Consider the following 21,620-nt stretch of genomic DNA (forward strand, 5'->3'; position numbering starts at 1 on the left):
CGGTCCTCACTTCCTCCTAGCACTCTCAGTTTTTTACCAGTAAAAATATCTATACGGTAAATAATAGGTGAAATTCTCAAAGTAGGCATCTTAATTATTTTTTACAATATTATAGATGCATTAAGGCTGTAAAACCTCCTACTATACACTTATTAGGCTTTTCTCATACAGAAATTTAATTGAATTTTTAACACTTTTCTTTCTTGTTTGAGCTCTCAAAGTTCAAACCTTCCATTTTAAAGAATGAAAACAAAGATCTGCTCGCGATCAAAGATGAATGTAGATTTGTCAAGCTGAGCATAGTCTGTACAGGAGGCACCACATGGAGAAGATTGAATGACACTTTTCTACAGGACGCAGAACACAATGCGATGGAAAGACTGCGAAAGGGCAACGGCATTATTGCGAGGGACCACTGTACTGACGCACAATATTTCCTTTCTATTTGTTGATATTGTTGTTTAGTCGGGATTAAGTGTTTTTACGTGTGACTATTCCTAACATTTGCCCTAAAATTCTTTAATTACCCCATTTAATTTTAATTTGTTGACATTATAACAGTGTGACGTGTATTAGTGGCCTGTTGTAGGAGAGGAAGATTGTCCAGTCATGCTGAGTTGAGGTAATCATGACACAGCAGTTCATTAATTTCTCCAACTGAGAGCAGATCTCCAGCACGGAGCCCACAATGAATGTTTGACCCTTGACCCTTTGTGGTTCTTGAAGACTGGAAACTTGTCACTGATGTGTTTTAACAACACACTTACTCCATACAGTGTTTTAAATTCATGATACACTTCATTTAGTGCGGTAACACGTTAACATCTATTATTGGGTTGCAGCTGAATCCTTACTATGTGCGGTTGCTTGTAGTGTGTTTGTGCTTCCGAGAAGATCCAGCACTGCAGTTATCACTTCATAAAGAGTGATCCTGGTCTGCATTTGCTGCTTTTCACCGGCTCTTAAATCTGCCAGGCCCCCCGTTGCCCATCCTCTCTTGGGCTGTAACCCTTATGCCAGCGCTTCCTGATTCCTTTAGGCCTTCTTTGCGTTATCCTTCCATTTTGAATGCAACATAAGATTTTGGATTAGAGGGGAATGCATTTTATTTCACTCTAAACTTCTATTTCGTTGTCATCTAAGATGCATCAAGCCCAAACAAACAGGGAAACCAAAAAGGTTATCTGCTGCTGATGACAAATGGATGCATTAATCTGCTCTTACCTTACTGTATGAGGTCGTCTGGAGTGGCAGAGAAGTATGTCAGAGTAGTTCAGGACATGTATGAGAGAAGTGTGACGGTGGTGAGATGTGCTGTAGGTCAGACAGAGGAGTTCAAGGTGGAGGTGGGACTACACCAAGGATCAGCTTTGAGTCCTTTTTTGTTTGCTATGCTGATGGACAGGCTGACAGACGAGGTAAGACAGGAATCTCCCTGGACAATGATGTTTGCGGATGACATTGTAATTTGCAGTGAGAGTAGAGAGCAGGTGGAGGAACAGCTAGAGAGGTGGAGGTTTGCTCTGGAAAGAAGAGGCATGAAGGTCAGTCGTAGTAAGACAGAATACATGTGTCTGAACGAGAGGGATCAAGGTAGAAGCGTTAGGTTACAGGGGGCTGAGGTGAAGAAGGTGCAGGAGATTAAGTACTTGGGGTCAACAGTTCAGTGTGATGGGGAGTGTGGAAAAGAGGTGAAGAGGCGAGTGCAGGCAGGTTGGAGCGGGTGGAGGAAAGTGTCAGGAGTGTTGTGTGACAGAAGAGTGCCAGCAAGACTCAAAGGAAAGGTGTACAAGACAGTGGTGAGACCAGCTCTGCTCTATGGGTTAGAGACGGTAGCAGTGAGACAGAGACAAGAGGCTGAGATGGAGGTAGCAGAGATGAAGATGTTGAGGTTCTCCTTAGGAGTGACCAGGTTAGACAGGATAAGGAACGAGTACATCAGAGGGACGGCTCATGTTGCCTGTGTCAGCGACAAAGTCAGAGAAGCCAGACTGAGATGGTTTGGACATGTTCAGAGGAGGGATAGTGGATATATTGGTAGAAGGATGTTGGAGATGGAGCTGCCTGGCAGGAGGGCAAGAGGACGGCCAAAGAGGAGATACATGGATGTCTTAACAGAGGACATGAAGTTGGCTAATGTTAGGGTAGAAGATGTCCATGATAGAGTGAGGTGGAAAAGGATGATTCGCTGTGGCGACCCCTGATGGGAAAAGCCGAAAGAGAAAGAATCTGCTCTTACCGTTTTAATGCTCATCAGATTTTCTGGGCCAGAGAGGATGTACGGCCTCTGGAGGTGTATATGGCATACGTAGGCATGACGGCTGCATCACGCTTGAAGGGATTTTGTATTATCTATACTGTTTCCCTGCAACTGAAGTCAAAGATCTGTGTAGAATAAAAATCTACGTCCGGCTTTCCTTAGTTTCCGAGCCTGACTGTTAAAATTCTGTTTGGTCTGTACTACCATAAAGAACCCAGTTTCAATAAAAATCAAAGAAACCCTGTGGAGAAGCCACAACTCTTTACTTTGTGCTTCATTAAAGGTATAATTCTGTTTTGGGAGATTTTAACACATTCTTGTCATTTTTTTTTTTAAAGCAAATTAAGGTCCAATTGCATTTCTAAAGATTTATTTATTCAAATCGTTGGGAATCAGGAGCAGATAAAAAAATGCTGTTTAAAAAAGATCGTATTTGTGATGTAGGAAATAAGCTGCGTGGGCCACAAGCTCCCTGCTCCGCTCCATTCTGATGCATACACTTGCAGACAAATAGCTTCAAGAAAGTCTTTGTTTTTCTTATCTGAGCTGGAATCTGGCTCAAACCTGTACGGCGGGATGGCTGCAATATTGCTCTTTGTTTCTGTTGTACTGGTAATGTTAGGTCTGGGTATTGGGGGGCTGCGCGCTAGCAGGGGAGAGCGTACAGAGAGAGCTCTCGGCATCGGGAAGGGGGGCGGGGTTGCTCCGCACCAACAGTCCCACCCACAACTCAGAAGTGTATTTCTAATGAGGTCCTGCTGTTCTGCAGAAACTGTCCTCCAAAAAAAAAAAAAGAACGCAGGTTTTTAGAGTTTAGCTTGAAAACAGCACAATCGTTTTTGAAAGGCCAGTAGAAACGTTTTAAAAATAGATCAGCACATGATCCGAGTCGGTCTTTAAAGGACTTCTTTTAATACTTCTTGTTCCAAGTATTTATTACAGTTTGTCCTTTTTGTACAAAATACAATAAATACTGTCTGATTCCTGTGAGTAAACAGATCTCAAACAGAACTGACTGGATTGTCAGGGAAAATGATAACTGCAGACCAAATACAAACCCTATTGAACCTGTATTCACTGTATTTTTCCTGATACATTTTTTTTGTTCAGCAGAAATCTGTCATCTGTGTTTGTAGTTTTCTTGCCTGCTTATGCATGCATAATTTGTGCTTTTGTTTATTTTATTTTCCTCAGATCTAGGCCTAGATCAGTTCATTGTGAAACGCTATGATGGAAAGGTAAGAAGTCTGTTTCTTTATTTTTTGTTTTTCTCATCTCACTATGTCACAATAGCAGCAGCACTTCTTTAAAAGTTGGGTTGTATTAACATCTTATCCTTTGAATTGTTTTTTGCTTTTTTTGACTGGACAGCCAGTCGATAATTTTGCAGCTTTCAATGCTAAAAACAATAAATGCAAAAGACAGTGTTGAGGAATCATTCTACCCAAAAAACTAAAAAAATTTTTATTTTTTTTTAATCTTCCTTAATCACTCCTGGTTTCTGCCTTTTGACACCTTCCCTTTTATGTTAATAATGTGTCCTAAAACCATCTGTCTCAGTCAGATAAAGCCGTTCATGCACCACATACCCCTGACATTTATCAGGTCTGATGATGATGGTAGGTGGAATTCAGATGAATTAATACCAGAGTCCCTGAAAAAAGTTGGTTTCTACTGTTTACAGGAAAGTAAGCAATAAAAAAACTAAACTATAAACCCCCAACGTCATCATTAACATTAATGCTTTTCTTGATATTGATTTGTGAGCAGTACTGCCCACTTAGAGATTCCAGTGAGCATCCCTCGATCCCCCCAGCAAACCATCCTTATTCATTTCGTATTAGCAAGTCCTAAGTGTGATGATTTTAGTTTCTAATCTCATTACAAAATTCATCAACCTTGTGGATGCTAGGACTCTGGACTATATTTCCATGTTGATGAGCCAGACAAAGTCTCTGAAGCGACAGAATTGGTTTCTTTTCACAATTTTTCTCCTCCAGCTCTCGTAGTTTTTATGCCTTTTAGCTTTACGATGCCTAATATTTAGTGGACAACTCTATACTTTTAATTACTTTTAATTAAAGTCATGTACCCTTTGGAGGCTGTACACTAATATAAAACCAAGTGCTTAAAAAGTTTGGAGACAGCCTAAAATCAGATTATTACGCTTTCCAGTCATCGTGGCTCTTATCTGCTTATGTAAATATTTTAGCCCGGTCGTGTGCCGTATGATTTTGCTGTTGGCTGGAAACGCAGTGAAACCACAGCATGTTCAGTGTTTCAGCATTTCATTTTGAGGATCACGTACTTGTTTTCCTGTCGTGGTTAGAGGGGCACAAAGATTTTTCTTTTAACCCACAGAGACTATAAGCTTTTCCTGCTTTCCATTTATAATAGTTTTTTATTTTGAAGAAGCTATGAAATCGAGCTGACATGAGAGCAGCAACTGAAAAAAAACCGAATAGACTAATAACCAATCAATAGTGTGTAAATATAGACATTCATAGAGGAGTGGTGAAGTCCAAAACTAGCTCTTTTATTTGGGGTTGGGTGTTAAACATCTTTAGAAGAAGAAGCAGACGGCACACATGTCTCTCTGACCCCCCCTCTGCTGCTGGTGGTAGTATTCTCCTGGATCAGTCTAAATGTAAGACAAAATTATCCTATATAATGTTTCTGACCTGTTGTTTTGTTTAAATTGATTAATTAGACATTAAATTGTTTTAAAATGTTGTCAAACACTGTTCCTCATATTGCTGTTAATTCTGGTGATTTTTTTTTCTTTTTTTAATGTTTTTTTTAAAATTCATGTTATAAATGTAGACATGCGTTCAGCTGCCAGAAATGTTGATGAAAAGTCACGTTTTCAGTGTTGATGCCTCTCCAGTGCTCTTACCATCCATCCCCGTAGAAAGACATTTCTTTCCCACTGCCCCCTTTTTTTAAATGGTTCCATCTATCAATCTTCTTTTTTTTCCTCACACAATCTCTCCATCCTTCCTCCTTGTCCCTGCCATTTATAATGCTCCTCTATCTCCCCCCCCCCCCCCCCCCCCCTCCTGGTCTCGTTGCCGTTCTGCCCCTCCCTCTCTGCAGGACTTCTGGCAGGTATGGGTGTATGCCGAGCAGCATGTGTGCACCTGAATGAGAACTGCACTTTGTGGTCTCCACCTTCTCTCCCATATTTCTGATCTCTCTCCTCTTTGAATTACCTGCACCTCTCTCCTGAAGAAGGAACAGCTGTTCGGTTGTGTCAGTTCAGGGGAATGGCCCAACATGGATTCATCTTTGCCACATCTCAGCTAAAGCAAGTTATGACCTCAGTAAAGTTTTATAATCAATACAGACAGAACAGAAGCCAAATTATGCATTTAAAATTTGCATTTATTCGTGTTACAAACTTCACCTGTTTTTGGTGTCCAATAGCACATTTAATCAGGTCCTTCTAAAGTATTGGTGAATTAGTGAACTTTGACTCTTATTTATTGTAGGTGTCGGCCTGCATTGATTGGAGTCCATTCATTGTACCTTTGTTTGTTTAAGGATCGGCCGAAAGACCTGTTAGTCTGAGAGGAAACAGAAAGCAGAGCAGTTTCATAACAAAGCTCCACTAATAACTGAAAAAAGCCGTCTGAATGTCGGATCCTACCTCAAGTTGCAGCAACATTTGTCAATTTAATTTAGTAATTGATTGGTTTATTTCAAGAAATAAATAAAAAACTAGGGGGAAAAAGAAAAAAATGAAATATACATAGATATATCAAATCTGTTCTAAGACATTAACTAGAAAATAATGAAAACAAAATATCTTTTTGTTATTATAATTGCTTTTAACCATATATAGACAGTTTGCACATACACACATTACACACGTGACACAAAAATACAATAAGTATAGTAATGGTCAAATAAAATTTGATTAATTTGAAAGTGACTGGAAGAAGCAAACTTATCAGTCTGTACATGAAAACTGGACTAAGTGACCCCTCCCCCCTGGCGTTCCGTACAGGAAGTGGCTCCAAGAAGCCAAAACCCTATATAATTCTATAGAGAAATAAACAGATGTTAGTCATTTTATTGGTCAGAATAACCATTCTCGCGTTGATACCTTTTTCTTAACATGTTGTTGATAATCGTTATTTTTTTATACTATTTCTGTGGCCGTTATTCAAGTTATAAACTTACCAATCAGATGCCTTCATAAAGGTAGGTACAGTACTTCGTACTGGTTCCCACGTCCACCGTTTAAAAATGTTGGACAGATTTCGTTTAGCCTGCTGTCAAATGGTAGGCGTGCTCCTTTCCAACAAGCTCACTCCTGACTGTCGAGAGGGGGTTCCATAACGTCTGGCTCCAATATGGTGGCATCATTCTAGAAAAAAGGACAACTGAATTGACTTCATTTGTTTGGAGCCAGAACTAGAAGTGTTTGGAGCTACGGTCGAAGGTGTACTCTCATAAATTGATCGTAAGAAGTAGGAATGTCCCGATTAGGTTTTTATTTTTTAGCTCCAGTTAGATTTCAAGTCATTTGGTTTTGAGAATCTGCCCATAACCGAGTCCCAATCCAATACCTTTGTAACACATATAAGTGAACAAATGTAAAATAAACAGGTCCAAGTTTTACCCTATTTTTAATTTTATCCACCGTCTTTTATCATTTAACACATAAACAAGTTGTTGTTTGGTTTAAGAAAAAACTGTCAGTTTAAAAATTAAAAGAGTTGACCCGGGAAGTCTGGATCTGCAAATATCTTGCTATCTTTTCAGAGAACTGATTTTGTGCGCTTCCTTCTCAAATTATTGCCATATTCTTTTCCACTTTACAGCAATAAAATGTCGTGACATGCGGACTTATGATTAGTCTATAATAATAAGCTTAAAATGGATATCCTTGATAGGGACAACACCCAATTCCTATCAAGTTTAAGACTACGTGATTGGGCCCGATATCCAATTAAAAGGGTTTTTTTTAGTACTATTTGAGCTCATATCTGTGACTGTAAGTACTTCAATGGTTCATGCTAGTTTTCTTTGAAGGTTTTTCTTCCTCACTCAAATTAGTCAAACACGCCTTAATTTTAGCTGTGCCTTTTGAATGATCAGGTCCGCTGGCGGGTCTGAATGCTTCTGTCATTCTGGATAAGAAGATAATAAATCATGCTCAGCAAAGGGCAGGTTATGAACTGTTACCCATAAAGAGAATGGGGAGTGTCGAGACAAGCACACACCCTCCTTTCTGTGCAAAACAAACTGCTTTTTTTTTTTTTTTTTTTACTGGAAACCTTCCAACTGCCTTATGTATAGCTTACTGAAGGCATGCCTTTCCTGCTGAATTATTTAAAGTAGAGACTGTAATTCAGTTCTGCTGCACTGCTACATAATTTACAATTTATTATAGTAGTCAGTCCCCTAAAGTGAAGCTTATACCTCACTTCAAAAACTGTGAAAGCTGAGATGGTAGCAAAAAAATAAACAGATAAACAGTTCATTGTTGAATCCTTTCTGTGCTGTTCCCCTGCACTTCCTCTGTCTTGCTTTACAAATACACCTTTTCCCCTCATCTTTTCATTTCTTTCTGAGAAATATTGGCTTTTTCACATGCTTTGGTGTTCTAGCTGTCTTCCCAGCATGCACTGCTCTATTGCCTGTGGCTGGAGGAGAAATTAGGTGGTGTTGGCGCCCCCTTTCTGCGCATGATGGCACCACAGGGTGGTTTTGTATCCAGGAAATGGCTCTTTTAGCAAACATATTAGGCTGTTTTGCTATGCTTGAAAACTCACAAATTCATCCTTTTGGATTGTTCAACTGTTAGTGCTGCATGGTTTCTGTAGAGCATGAATTCGATCCTCTGACAGTCGGAGTTGATGTCTAAAATCTCCTACAGGTTGTGGCCCTCAATCTTTGTACAGTTGTTGAGGAGAAACCTCAGCTGTCACTCAGGGGTGGTGAAGGAGGCTGCTTCAGGGGAAACAAACCTTTTTATTTGTTCTGAACTGAAAACATTTTCACTCTTTCTGATTCCACAGGAACCTCCTGGTGCAGCTGCATGGACTGTTACTGCTCTGTTTGAATCCTACTCTCTGTATCCACTCTTCTTTTTTAATCTAACTCTTCTGTTTCTAAACACCTTTTCCTTGTTTGTTTGTTTCCCTTTTACTCTCTGTTTTTCTGCGTAGTTGGTTTGTTAAACAGGTTGATTCATTTGGTTGGTCTTTCCTATAATGAGACTGGTGACAGTCTTTAGTCAACAGCCTCTTTTATTTTTGCTCTCTACCTAATTGCTAGTTTTTTGTGTGAAGCGTCTGCTTACAGGTAAAAAGCCAAATGTTCACCTACCCCCACACTCCTGCATGTGCACCCCCTCAGTACAGTCCTACCGTACACTGTCATGTTGCTGTAAATGTTTGTTTTGTTGGCTCATCGGCTTTTAGGCCCAACTGATAAATATCCATCTCTACAGCAGGTGGACCAGTCGGTTTGAGTTGTTTGTTTTTTTACCTGCTGAAGTGACAGAGCCCCTGAGCTCTTATTCCACACAGAACCACACCAAAGGCCACCATTTTTATGCAGTTCTGTCCACAGAAGTCTTTTTTTTCTCCCTGTCACAAACACTGAAACACACTGGTGGGTCTCCTGTCGAACATTCAAAAAGCTTGAAAGATTTCTTCCGAGTTGCTTTCAAGTGGTAGGGACGTGGCCCTCCAACAAGCTCTCTTATGATTGGGGAGAGTGGTTGCCATAGAAACGTTGGCTCAGACCGGCTCGAACCGATAACCGTTCACTGACGATTTTCACATTGAGAAAAAATGGCGACACGATTGGCTTCATTTCGTTGGAGCCGGAAGTAAGCCGTTTTCTGCTGGTGACATTCTACTCACTCCAATTCTGACGTACAGTCAATGGTTGCACCATAGACCTGATCTGTGGTCGTCACAAACACTGTGGTGAGCAGCTCTGACTGCATTGTAGTTGTTTTTCCCCCTTACATGTTTTTTTAACTTCAAAATAGTTCTGGATGCAACGTCAGCATCTTGGCTGTCCTCAAACAGCAATTGGCTGATAAGATTATGTAAATACACCTGTCACTTTCTTGGGATTGCCTTGCACGTACATTGTTGCCCCCTTTTGCCCTTAGAGCCGTCTTCCTTTATTATTATCATGGCACAGATTCAACAGAGTGTTGGAAATATTCCCTGGAGATTTTGATCCATATTGACATCGTTGCATCATGCAGTTGCTGCAGATTTGCTGGCTGCACATCATGATGTAAACCTCCTGCTCCCCCAGATCCCAAAGGTGTGCTGTTGGTCTGAAATCTGGGGACTGCGGAGGCCATTAGAGTAGAATAAGCTCATTCACGTGTTTGAGAAGATCTGAGCTTTGGATGATGCAGCATTTTCCTGACAGAGGTAGCTAATATTGAGTGGAGACACCTTGGTGAGTCGGCAGGACCCCGATGGGTTTAGTCTATGCTCATTTAATAGTTAGGTGTCAAATATCTGCTGGGCAAATCAAAATCTGTTGAATTGTAGCCTCAGATTTGTTTTCATAGTTGAGTGAAGTAGCTGCTGAGGTTCTACATTGGTTGTTATTTTAGATTTATTGCTCTTCTGTCATCTCTAAACAGTCTGTCCATTCTCACATGACCTCGGACATGAATGTGCCAGTTTGTATCTTTTGTGCAGAGGTTTTATTTCAGTGTGATAAATGTTTACTGTTTTAAAGAAGCAAAAACTAACAACTAAAAATTCAGAAAAATCATTTTTTTTATAATAACCAAGTAACAATGAAATAAAACTCTTCAGTTGGCTTATACAACGCCTGGTGTAATTTAATAAAACAATAAATAATACATTTTTAATTTTAGCATGGCGTAAACATTTAACGTAAACATGCTGGAATGCAGTAGAGAAGCACGTTCCGGTTCAATGGTGAGACATGTTGTTTGGGTTTAAACTGAGAGTTGTGGCATCCCTAATATGCATGTTCTGTTTTTGGACCCTTCCATGAAAATCTGCAGGAAAGTAGATGAGCTTCTACTCTTCTGTTTAAACTCACACTAACCTGTCTGTCAGCAGCAATACTGTAACAGAACTGTAACAGAAGTCAGTAAATTCTCCTCTCCGTCTCTATTTGAGTTACAGATTCAGTTCATGTTGGTAAAAGTGGCAAATTTGTTAGCACTTGATTGTAGTGTTGTGTGTGTGTATAGCAGAGTGGTTGCTATTTACTGACGTTTTGTTTAATTAGAATTTAAAAACATTTTAATCATTAAGGAAAAGACAAGCTGGAACACTTCTTTAGGTCTTTATATTGATGTGAAAGTTTTAACCCTTATATAGTCGCTATAGAAATAGATTTATCATCTACATGTAAAATCCTGACTGGGTTAGACTATTCGATTTTTGGATTTTTGTCTTGTGCCTGAAAAATTGTCCTGAGGATCTGCTGCTCTTTAGCCTTGTGCAGAGGTGTGATTATCCCGTGTCTGACCTCTAACTGAGCCTGCAGCTCTGTCAATTCAAAGTTTCTGCTCAGTTCGTTATCGCGATGCAGCTGATGGTCATGACCTCAACATAGGCGACATTTGACAAACACGGTGGGGACAACAGATTTTCTTCTGCATTTGAGACCAACCAGCAAAGATTGGTTCTATAGTCCTGAACTTTTAATGCATTTTACTATCAGTGTTTTGTAGGTGCCACCATAAAATAAAATAGAATAGAAAATTATAGCTTTATTGTCATTTTACAAGTACAACGAAATTTTAGCAGCAACTACCTTGTGGGGAAAAAAAACTAAATGTGGTAAAAAAAAAAAGTTGTTCATTTCTGTTCGCTCTGGGGTAGAAGATTAGATTAATTATAGCAGCAGGGTATTTAGGAATCACCTCCTTTACAGTGGATCTATCATTACTGATGAAAACGGTTGATAAGAAGCTTAAGTGATGCATGAAGTGATTTTGCATAGATATAATCTATATTTTGTCCCTGTTTGTGCTGTTTAGAGGATTCTTTAGAGCTAAGGTTCTGTTTCTAAAACATCAGTACACAAGAGGATGAGCCACTGAATTTTTTGGGCAAAGGGCAATAAATATCACTCAGGGCAGCTTGGAGAACACTTTGTCTTCTTCTTTCTCATCCATGTCAATATGATGGCTCTCAGTGAATGGAAGAGAACACTGGTCATTTTTAGAATCCATACTTATTGGGATACTGAGTTAAAAGAAAGAAATACTCTTTTAGTCAACGGATGTTTAAGGTAAACGTTTGATTTGATTCACTCTGACAGTATCTATAGTGAAATCAGGTGGTTGTGTTGTCTGGTTCCTCTCCTAGCTGTTAAACTTAGTTGGTTTCTTTCCAAGGTGCTGGTAATTTTGTGCTTCCTCCTCAATTTGGGCATAAAGAACAGATGTTATTTCTAATGTAGCTCCTGTCATTAAAATGACAGTGTAACTACAGTATCTGTATAGAGGAAGTGAATGCTGCTTTCTTGTTCATTGAGATAAGACAGTTAAGCACATCTGAGTTTTCTTGGCGGGTTTTGGTTATCCTTAATTTGCTTAGTTTCAGTAGTCTCTCCTCTCATTACTTTTGGATAAAAAACCATTGACTGTAAATGGGAACTGGACTAAGTAACCCCGCCCCCTCACATTCTAAACAGGGAGTTCCAGAGGCTCCAAGAAGTCCAAATCCCATAGACATCTATAGCCAAATAAACAGCTGTAACTCAGTCGATCTATTTGTCAGAGTATATATTCTTGCACTGATACCGTTTTTTAACATGTTCTTGATAATCCTGATTTATTTATTTTTTCTGTAGCACAAGTTATACAAGTTTACACCGGGCCCATTATTATTATTGAAAAAAAAAAGTTATTCAAGTTATAAACTGACCAATCAGATGCTTCAAGTGTTTGACAGATTTTGTGTAGCCGCTTACATGAAGTAGGGGTGTGGACTTCCATGAAACTCACTTCTGATTGGCGAGAGTGTTTACCATGAAAACAATGACTCAGAATGACTAAAGACCAATCCCTGCTTATTGAAGTCGTCTGGCTCCAGCATAATGACGCAAAAAAATTGTATTGCAAAAAAAAAAGGTGACTCAATTGACTTTATGTGGTTGGAGCTGGATGTAAGCCATTTTTAATGGGATGACGGGGACCGCCCACTCCAATTCTCAGATACAGTCAATGATGTAAACAATCCTGTTTCTCTTCTTTTATCTGCACTTCTGTCCATGCAACGGCATGCAAGCCCTTTACCTCTTCAAGTGTCAACCCTTTTCTATCTTTTTCAACTGGTAGGAAGGATCTAAAATGTCTTTTCTGTCGCTTTACTAAACATTTCAAGGAATGTTTCAGCACCAATGGCTTCTTTTGACATTCTAATCTTTGGCTTGTGAGATCTGTGTGATGGGTAGAAAGTCTGTCCTATGGGAAACATGTCAAAGTTGTTTTAAGCGTTTTTGGAAGATGTGCCCCCATGTTTTTGCCTTCATTCGTGTCCTTCACAGGATTTTCTCCTAAAAACATTTGTCAAAAAGTAAGACATCACCGTTTTTTCAATCCATAGTTTTGAGAACCTGTTTTCTGTGGTAACTGCGGGTGAAAGAGACAAATGACGTCTTAAACGTGAGCGGCCTCCTCCGGTTTGTTTGGGAGCGTTTCTGTCTGCTGTGTGCATCTGTTTTTGTCATTGTAAGGCCCTGCTTAAGACGGCAGAGGGCCTGATGTTCTCTAACAGTTTTTTTCTCCTCCCTCCTCCTCCTCCTCTCAAATGGACCCCTTTGCAGACGGAGGTAACTCTGACCAGGCTCCGCCCCCCCTTCCACCTCTGGGCATGCTCTGTCCATCTGTTTGGTGGAGCGTCCTCCCAACGGGACGCTGTCTTTTCAGTCTGTCCTTTTTGTGTCTTCTCTGCATGTCTAATAAGCGACTTTTGTGCAGCGCTGTGAATTTTCACGTTGGCGTTCATGTTTGTACAGGCAGGAAAATGTGCTCTAATTTGAAGGCATTGGGTTGTGTTTCAGTCACACTGAAGTAACGGTGTGTGTCTTACAGTCTGTTGTGACGTTTTCTGTTCTGTTTGTCAATTTCACGCTGTCAATACAACCTTGGTGAAAACGTGTTTTCTAGCTGAACTAATGACAAACAAATGGTTTCCATCCAAACCTGCCGTCATGGTGTCATGTGCATGCAGTATTGCATGATGGGTATTGTCATGACTAATCCGTTCACTTTGCATTTTATGACGGTGTTTCACTGTTGACCACAATCTACTAATGCCTTAAATCTGAGACGCACTCATTAAGAGACTTGAAGCTGTCTGTTCTGTGGCCATAAACATGAGCGTCTCTAATGCCATAACTTTGTCTTTTTTTGCCGTTTCGGTCTGAATGAGCAGAAAATTGCCCACGAGAGGGAGAGGTTTGCGGACGAGGACAGTATATTTTACAGCCTGGGAGAGTGCGGCCTCATCTCCTTCTCCGACTACATCTTCCTCACCACTGTGCTGTCCAGTAAGAAACTTCAAACATAACTGCTGTCATTGTCTTTCTATAAATCCTGTATTCGATTAAAAACAGTCCTTTCCTCTCATTTGGAGCTCCATAAACTACAGGGATTAAAATAAAATAAATTAGCTGGACTGTTGAGGTGTTTTGGAAAAAGGCGTTTCCATGTTTCTGATTATTCTTTGGTCTGTCTTCAAAGTGCCCCCAGTGGTCTTTTATTTAAAATTAAGCCTTTTTTTTTTTGCCAAAATCCCAAAAACCTGTCATTTCCTGGGACATAGTATCTGCAGAGCAGCAGAAGTTCATAATAAATTCACCCCTGAGTTGTGGGCGGGAACGTTGGCAAGGACTTGGCCTGCGCTGATTTCTCTAACTCTCTTTACGTTCTCTCCCGATAGCTTACCGCCCCAGCTAACATTAGTGGCGCAATAAAATGGCGAGCTATGTTAGATCCAGATTCCAGCTCGGACGAGGAAAACAAAGACGTTTGTGGATCTATTTGTCTACAATTGGATTCATCAGGATGGAGCAGAGAGCTCGTGTCTGTCGTTGTAGTTTGTACGTAACAACCACAACCTTTACAAACGGCATTTTTTCATTTGCTCAAAATATTTGAAAAATGTGATTTTTTTCGTTTTTATCAGATGTACTTATAGTTACATTTTTTTAGAATTTAGATGACAGTGGTTCCTCTCTTATTGCAGGAGTTGAGTTCTAAAAATAACCCGCAAAAGGAGAAATCCACAAAGTAGAATTATAGATGTTTTAAGGCAGAAAAACTCCTCACTACACAATTTATACACTTTAGTCAGACAGACAACAACATTTTCACACTTTTCTCTGTTGTGTAAAAAGCTAAATTTCAAACAAGTGTAGTTATAGAATAAAGCAAAGATCTGACAACGATGTAGATTTATGTAGGTTTGGCAAGCTGAATGCATTCTGCACAGGAGACACACCACAGAGGAGATTGATTGACAAGGTCTCCGGCCAATCAGGACTAAGAACACAATGCACTGTTGGAAAAAAAAAGCATGTAAAACTGCACCACAAAATGATCGAAACAGTGAAAGAGGAACCGAGAAATAGACACCCATTTTTCAGATATGATTCTAGTTTATTATTTATTTTGAATTCACATCAAACATATCAACAGTTTTTTTAAACTCCTCTTTTTGTGGAGGGTTTTTTGTTCAGCCTTTTGGATAAATCTGGCTTTAAAATCTGTCTCCATTCTGTTTGAAATGTTTAATTTAAAAAGCCTGGATTGTTGTGGACAGACAGATGGTTCAGTCACTCACCTGCCAAGTTCCTGTTTGGTTTTTTCCTGGTGCTATTCGTTTCCAAAGACTTCCCTGATGGTTGTGTAAAACACACCATCTGGCATCCAGGTCAGAAGGTGCCGTCATCCTTCAGGTCCGGGCGCATGGAGGGCAGCCTCAGAGGTCTGGTTAAGTCGTTGGCAGCCAAGAGCTGCTTTGTTAAAAACAAATATGAAGAATGGAGCTCAAAGCTCAACGGTGAAAATGAATGCAGAAAAATCCAGTCTTCAGTCCTGCCAACGTCTGATCACTTCTATCATAGAAATATTCCTCAACCCAGAAGAATTACTGCTATGTACTTCAGTCTGTGCTTTGGCAGCAAATGAAGGTTTCCAGCTGCAGAAGAAAATCAAAAGCCAGTGGATCCCTGCTGTCATCTCCAGGAGTCTGTATTTAGACATTACCCTGCAAACATTTATCTCCATTTGCTTCATCCTTGGTCTCTCTTTGCATCATTTTAAAAGACCCACTCCAACAAAAAATGATGTTTTTAACATGTTCTTGTTGCATTTTTCTAATCATGGAGGGCATATAAGAAGAAAATGAAGCCTAAAGTAGCATTTCTGAGTGTTTCTGTATTCAAATTGTTGTGAATCAGGAGCAGATGATTAAATGTAGCAGCGGTCTCTGCTCGTCTTTGTTTTCCTCATCCGAGCTGGAATCTGGATCTAAACCGTACAGATGGATTGCTCTGACGTTGCTCGCCGTTTTTATTGCACCCCAAATGTTAGGTTTGGGGTGTGAGGGGCAGAGCGTGTAAACAGATGGGTGACGGGAAGTGGGGGCAGGCTTACTCTGAGCCAGCTGTCCCACCCACACATCAGAGGTGAATGTCTAGGTTCACTGGTTTTTTCATATAGGCTAAAAACAACATAATCATAATTAAAAGAGCATTTTAAAAATAGATCAAAAGATGATCGGAGCTGTTCTTAAATGCCATTGTATGAAAATGTTCTTTATGAATTTGTTATCAAATACAATATTTCCTGTATATAAAAAGATTTTTAAAAACATCTTTTTTAGCAGAAAAAAGGGAATTTGAATGTTGGGCAAAAACGAATCCTGTCAGACTTTCTTTGATCCTGTGAAGCACGGCGGCTGTGGCGGCGGAGGTGCGGGCTTCACTTTGTAGTTCTTGTTGTTTTTGTCTCCGGCATCATTATTGAGCCTGTTTGAGGCTTTAGCTTATTCCCTGCAGAGAGAGGTCTGAAATTGGAGCGCAGTAAACGCGTAATGACCGGCTCAGGGCTGAATTCTTAAGCTGTCGAGGGGTCGATTCACTGCAGCGGGTTTTCTTTTTGTGATGGATTGATTCAAGAATGTTTCTGTCTGCACGGTTTGTGTTCTGTGATGTTCAGCTCCCCAGAGGAACTTTGAGATTGCCTTTAAGATGTTCGACCTGAACGGCGATGGAGAGGTGGACCTGGAAGAGTTTGAACAGGTTAGAAGGATACAAATCACCTAAAAACTCATCAAAAAGAGGCCCAGAAGCCGCCATAGTTGTAGTTTTTTGGTAAAGTTTTTACATTTATGATTCACTGAAGCGCATCTTTCTTCTGCAGGTCCAGAGCATCATTCGATCCCAGACCAGCATGGGCATGCGGCACCGCGACCGCTCCACCACCGGAAACACGCTGAAGACCGCCGGCTGCAGCTCCGCTCTCACCACATACTTCTTTGGAGAAGACCTGAAGGGAAAACTCACCATCGGCAGCTTCCTGGAGTTTCAGAGAAAGCTGCAGCATGATGTGCTGAAATTAGAGGTAAAGGTGGAGAAAAGTCTGCTGTTTCATCTGCAGTAAGACTAAAGTTAAAGCAGAAAGAATATTGAATAAATGAAATGTTTCAAAGTTTTTTATGAACTAAAGTTTCTTTTTGCTGTAGTGTTTTTTTATTTTATTTTTTATTATTTTTTTGTCTTATATTGACATTTGACAGAGCAGAAAGAAAAATTCTGGGTTTAATCTGACCTCGCTTGCTTATTATTTAACCAACTTCATAAATTCACCCTACCTACCCGTCACCGGCAGCACTTTCAAATCACAGCAGTTGTTACGGTTACGGTTCATTCTTTTATATCGCCCGTTCATGATGGCTGACGTAGAATAGTGGCAGTATTTAAACAGGTGGGCGGAGTCACAGTAACAGTGCTGCATGAATAGACCCTTTCTTTATGACGCCATAGGGGGGAAAAAGGCCACTGTGAGAAGAGATCGTCACTCTGACCCGATTTTATTTACAAATCCGACAAATGCAAACGTCAGACCAAGTGTTTTTTGTCTGAAGTGTATCTTTACTAGATTTATAAAGATCGCAAATCAGCAAAACGCCAACAATTTGTACTCGAATATCTGAATATTCAGATACTCGTTACAGCCCTTTTGAATACATACATTTATATTTTTTTGCCAGTTTAGCCTTTTTTTATGATTTTTTTTCTGTGTTCAGACTAAAGGAATTGTTTACATAAATTGTTATGTTTTCAGCAACTTTCCCATTTAAACAGAGATTTGCTCACAGATGTATTGTTACAGACGAATCGAAAGCTTCAAGCACGACTCGGCTGTAGTTTCTGCGTCTCGTCGTGCGCCGTCGCTCAGCCTTCTGTCTCTTCATCTGCTCTCTGCAGTTTGAAAGGAACGACCCCGTGGACGGCAGGATCTCGGAGAGGCAGTTTGGCGGCATGCTGCTGGCCTACAGCGGCGTCCAGTCTCGCAAACTCAAGCAGATGCAGAAGGGCTTGAAGAAAATGTTTAAGGACGCACAGGTACTTCTGCATTTCTGGTCACGCCAGGCTTTTAATGAAATGCAAAAACAAATGAGGTGGTATATCAAATATAAAGGCAACGAGTGTGGAAAAATAAGTAACTGGACTCGTTGATTAAACTTGTTTTTAATCAGTTTTCTTTCGGTTCACATTAAGCTGATCTGGAAGGAGTGTAGTCCTCCTTCTTTCTACCAGCCTTCATCTTGTCCCTTTCCGCTTAAAAAAGGAGGATTTTCTGCATCTAAATCTGCCCTCCGCATTTCCCTGCCAGTTCTTTGAGGCGCTGCGGTCTCCTGGTGGTTCTGCTTTGCAGTAATGAGCCCATTCGCTCAGCAGACTGAAGTAACTCCCATGGACATCCCCGCCCCAAAAACAGCTCCAATTTGATTGGTTTCAATTCCAAGTCTGTAACAGTCGCATCATAATTGATTTTACATTAAAGCGCCGCAGATGTCAGCGGAGCTGTGATGAACCAGTTTGACGGTTCAGCCCTGAAATGAAATGAAATGAAATGAAATGTTGCTCTGCTGCGGTTCCGTTTAGGAAAAATCTGAAAGCTGGGGTGTCGCTGACACTGCAATAAGCATCACTGCTTCGCTCTTCTCCCTGCTTCTGTAATGTAAACATGAACCTCTGACAGTAACCAGCTGCTGCTTCTTAATTTGTAGCGCGCTCAGTGAAACGTACGATAGCGACCGTGTTTGTCAGGTATACCTGTGCGAGCGCTTTCCCCTCTCTGATCATTCATGACACTTTTTCATTCGCGTGTGTCAAAAATCTCCGCAGATTTCCTCCAGACTTTTATTGCTTGTCAAAATGACACGCTGCAGTTTTCCTGACGGGTTTTCACTCGGGATGGGTACTGTTTGGACTTCATCCTTTACTTTAGAAACGGCTCCGGTGCCTAGACGGTAGGGATGTCCTCGCCAGGTTTTTTTGGGGGTCTCGATCTGATTCAGAGGACCAAGATCCGATCTGACACGTTTGTAGCATAAAAATCCCTGATTTTTATGTCAATAACCTTCTTTAAACAATTATCACTTTAACAGACCACATCTGTGAAGTAGCTTTAAAAATCCAGTTAAATTAGTGCAACTATTAACAAAAAATAACTATTTGTCTAAAAATAGGTGATAATTAGTCATGTGAGAAAGTTTAGTCTAAAACATTTTCTGACCATATGTGATTTATGTTTCCATTAAAAGGTCTTAATGACTTTCTTTTAAAATCGCTGTAGGAGCATGAATGTGATGATGGTTACTAGCTCATATCAGTTTAACCATTTATTTATTTTATTTTTTTATCGATTTCTCTTTTAATCGCTTTTTCCTGGAGGGTGCACTTTGTAGACGGTCTCTTGGTGGCCGTCTCACCGCCGTCTCTCTGTTGAGAGCTCGGAGAGAGCAATTTTCATTTAAAAGGAACAAAAACTCGATCCTTTTTCTGTTGAAAGGCCTTTAAAAGGTTTGTCTTTAAAAGACAAACCAATAGAAACGTTTGCTGTCAGTTTTAAACGTTTATGAAAAGAGTTACTGAGCCTGCAAATCCAAATCTGGGAATATTTCGCTAACTTTACCGAACTGCTTTTGTGCGTCTCCTTCTCAAACCGGTCTCGTATTCTTCTGCGCTTTGCGACAATAAATATTTAGCGCTGATCATAAAATGAATAAAATAAATATCTGATGCCTGATCGGCATATGACATCCGGACCCAATTTACGGATCGAATCAGGACATCCCTGATAAACAGGACTCAAACCAATGGTTCAAAAACGGGGGAAAAAACACTCTTATTATTGAAATATTGAAGTATGGTGAAGCAGCGTCACACGATGGAGGAGACCGCTTAAATGTGCCTGACATGCTTTACTTTATTCTTTCTGACCGTCTGACTGCAGCGCGGCATCTCCATTTCACTGAAGCAAGCATTTAACATGTCATCGCCGCGACGGCGTCACTCTAATCCACCATCTTGTACACTTTTCACCTCACCCATTCCTATATGAAACCGCCCACAATTGCTACAGAGCTCAAATGATTGGCTAGAATTGTGCAGCAAAACTGAATAAAATTCAAGTGATTGACATGTCTGAAACAAAACGAAGCAGCAACATCCACATTTTTATCTGATACTAGTCATACCCAATACGTTGGTACCAGTACCAACTTGAGTTTCAGTAGCCATCCCATCCCTAAACTGTTTTTTTTTTCCTGTCTTGACCAGGGAATCACATTTGAGGAGGTGGAGAACTTTTTTACTTTCTTAAAGAACGTGAACGACGTGGACACAGCTCTGAGCTTCTACCACATGGCTGGAGCTTCAATCGACAAAGGTGAACCCAAACTCCTCCTCTAACCTTCTGGCTGTCGTCCTAACGACTCCTCTGTGAAGCCTTTTACACGCAGACAACCAAACGCCTATCGACTACCAGCAGCAGCAGCCGGCAGGAGAACACGATGCTCACTGACACGAGGACCGCCATGGCCCATCGTTTAACGGCCGTTCTTCTGCTCCAAAACGCCACAAAGACAGATTTCTGCTGCTTTCTTATTAACAATCAACACGGGAGCAAAACATTACAATCACTGGCCTCTGAATTTAAAATATATAAATATTTCGTTTTTCTTTTTACTGAAAGTCATCTTAATCCTAGTCTTTGTGGTTCTTATGCTGTATAGCATCAATGCAGTATCCAGTCAAGTGTGCAGCACCGCCTGCTTTGTTGAGGTTTTTGTCATATTTCAGCCTTTACTCTTGATTTTGTTTACTCCAAAAAGGCAGTTTAAGTCAACAAAAAACAAAAGACTGGAGTATAATCAGTAGTAAAAATGAACTCAAATGAATCTGCTTCCTCTTAACATCACTGGTTTGGTGCTTCTGCATGGGTTGTCTTCACTGATGGAACAGCAGGCTCCATCCTGAGGTGCTTCTTTCCATGATTAGTTTTCATGTTTACTCAGACCTTCAGGCTTCTTGGAGAGCTGCCAGGCTTCTGTAAATTCTTTGGATTCTTGTTGTTGTCGTCCAGAAAAGGAGTTTTTTTTTTTTTTGGTTTCCTTTGATCTCCTTCATGTTGCTCCGGAGTCCAGTGGTTTCACAGCCTCTCAGCACATTTCCATCGAAGCATTAATGAGCTTCTCGCCATCATTTAACTCTTTCTTTTACCATCACCTGATTATTTTCTTTGTCTTTCTTCAACATTTTACTCCTTTTAGCTCCTGGTGAACGTTCAGGGATGGATAATAAATCTAACATGTTTATGTTTTTAGTTTTGCTCATTAAAATCTTCTTCTCAGCTCCATGTGGTGAGACCATCTGCTCCTCCTTCACCTCCTTTCAGCTCCTCTTCAGCGAACGCAAAGCTTTTTAAAACATTTTTTAAATAATGATCCAAGACACTTTGACTTGTACACAGTGTTGTCTGCATGGAGCCTTTCAGTGCTCACTCCCAGCCTCCTCCTTCCTTCTGTCTCTCAGCTACCATGAAGCAAGTGGCTCGCACAGTGGCCAAGGTGGAGCTGTCCGACCACGTCTGCAACGTGGTGTTTGCGCTGTTCGACTGCGATGGTAAGGAAGCTCCGCCCCTCACTCGCTGCCAAGTGCTTTGAGAAATATTTGTTCATCTGCCTTTTCATCCTTCACAACGACTTAATCTGACACCGCCCGGCCATTTGAAGCTGCATCCTTGTGTGTAGTCGTGATGAAACGGCGAGGAGGCAAACTTGGAGTTGTTGAAAACCTCTTGGAA

At 40.6% G+C, this 21,620-nt stretch overlaps 1 protein-coding gene and 1 long non-coding RNA gene across 2 annotated transcripts in view; one reads left to right on the plus strand and one right to left on the minus strand.

Annotated features, from left to right (window-relative positions):
* Positions 1 to 21,620, plus strand: part of micu1 (mitochondrial calcium uptake 1) — a 36,151-nt gene that overhangs the window by 12,539 nt on the left and 1,992 nt on the right. Inside the window, exons 5-11 of the mRNA XM_023962943.2 lie at positions 3,455 to 3,498; positions 13,675 to 13,789; positions 16,464 to 16,546; positions 16,668 to 16,868; positions 17,735 to 17,872; positions 20,096 to 20,204; positions 21,350 to 21,439. Of these exons, the coding sequence (XP_023818711.1) occupies positions 3,455 to 3,498; positions 13,675 to 13,789; positions 16,464 to 16,546; positions 16,668 to 16,868; positions 17,735 to 17,872; positions 20,096 to 20,204; positions 21,350 to 21,439 (780 nt within the window). The remainder of the gene's footprint in view (positions 1 to 3,454; positions 3,499 to 13,674; positions 13,790 to 16,463; positions 16,547 to 16,667; positions 16,869 to 17,734; positions 17,873 to 20,095; positions 20,205 to 21,349; positions 21,440 to 21,620) is intronic.
* On the minus strand, positions 10,245 to 10,501 carry LOC144984049 (uncharacterized). The gene is made up of 2 exons (XR_013647669.1): positions 10,365 to 10,501; positions 10,245 to 10,327 (listed from the first exon to the last, which is right to left on the minus strand). It is a non-coding gene; the product is annotated as an uncharacterized LOC144984049 (long non-coding RNA).

Source organism: Oryzias latipes, chromosome 15, assembly GCF_053564925.1.
Source record: "Oryzias latipes strain Hd-rR chromosome 15, Olatipes_Hd-rR_3.1".
Classification (NCBI taxonomy): domain Eukaryota; kingdom Metazoa; phylum Chordata; class Actinopteri; order Beloniformes; family Adrianichthyidae; genus Oryzias; species Oryzias latipes.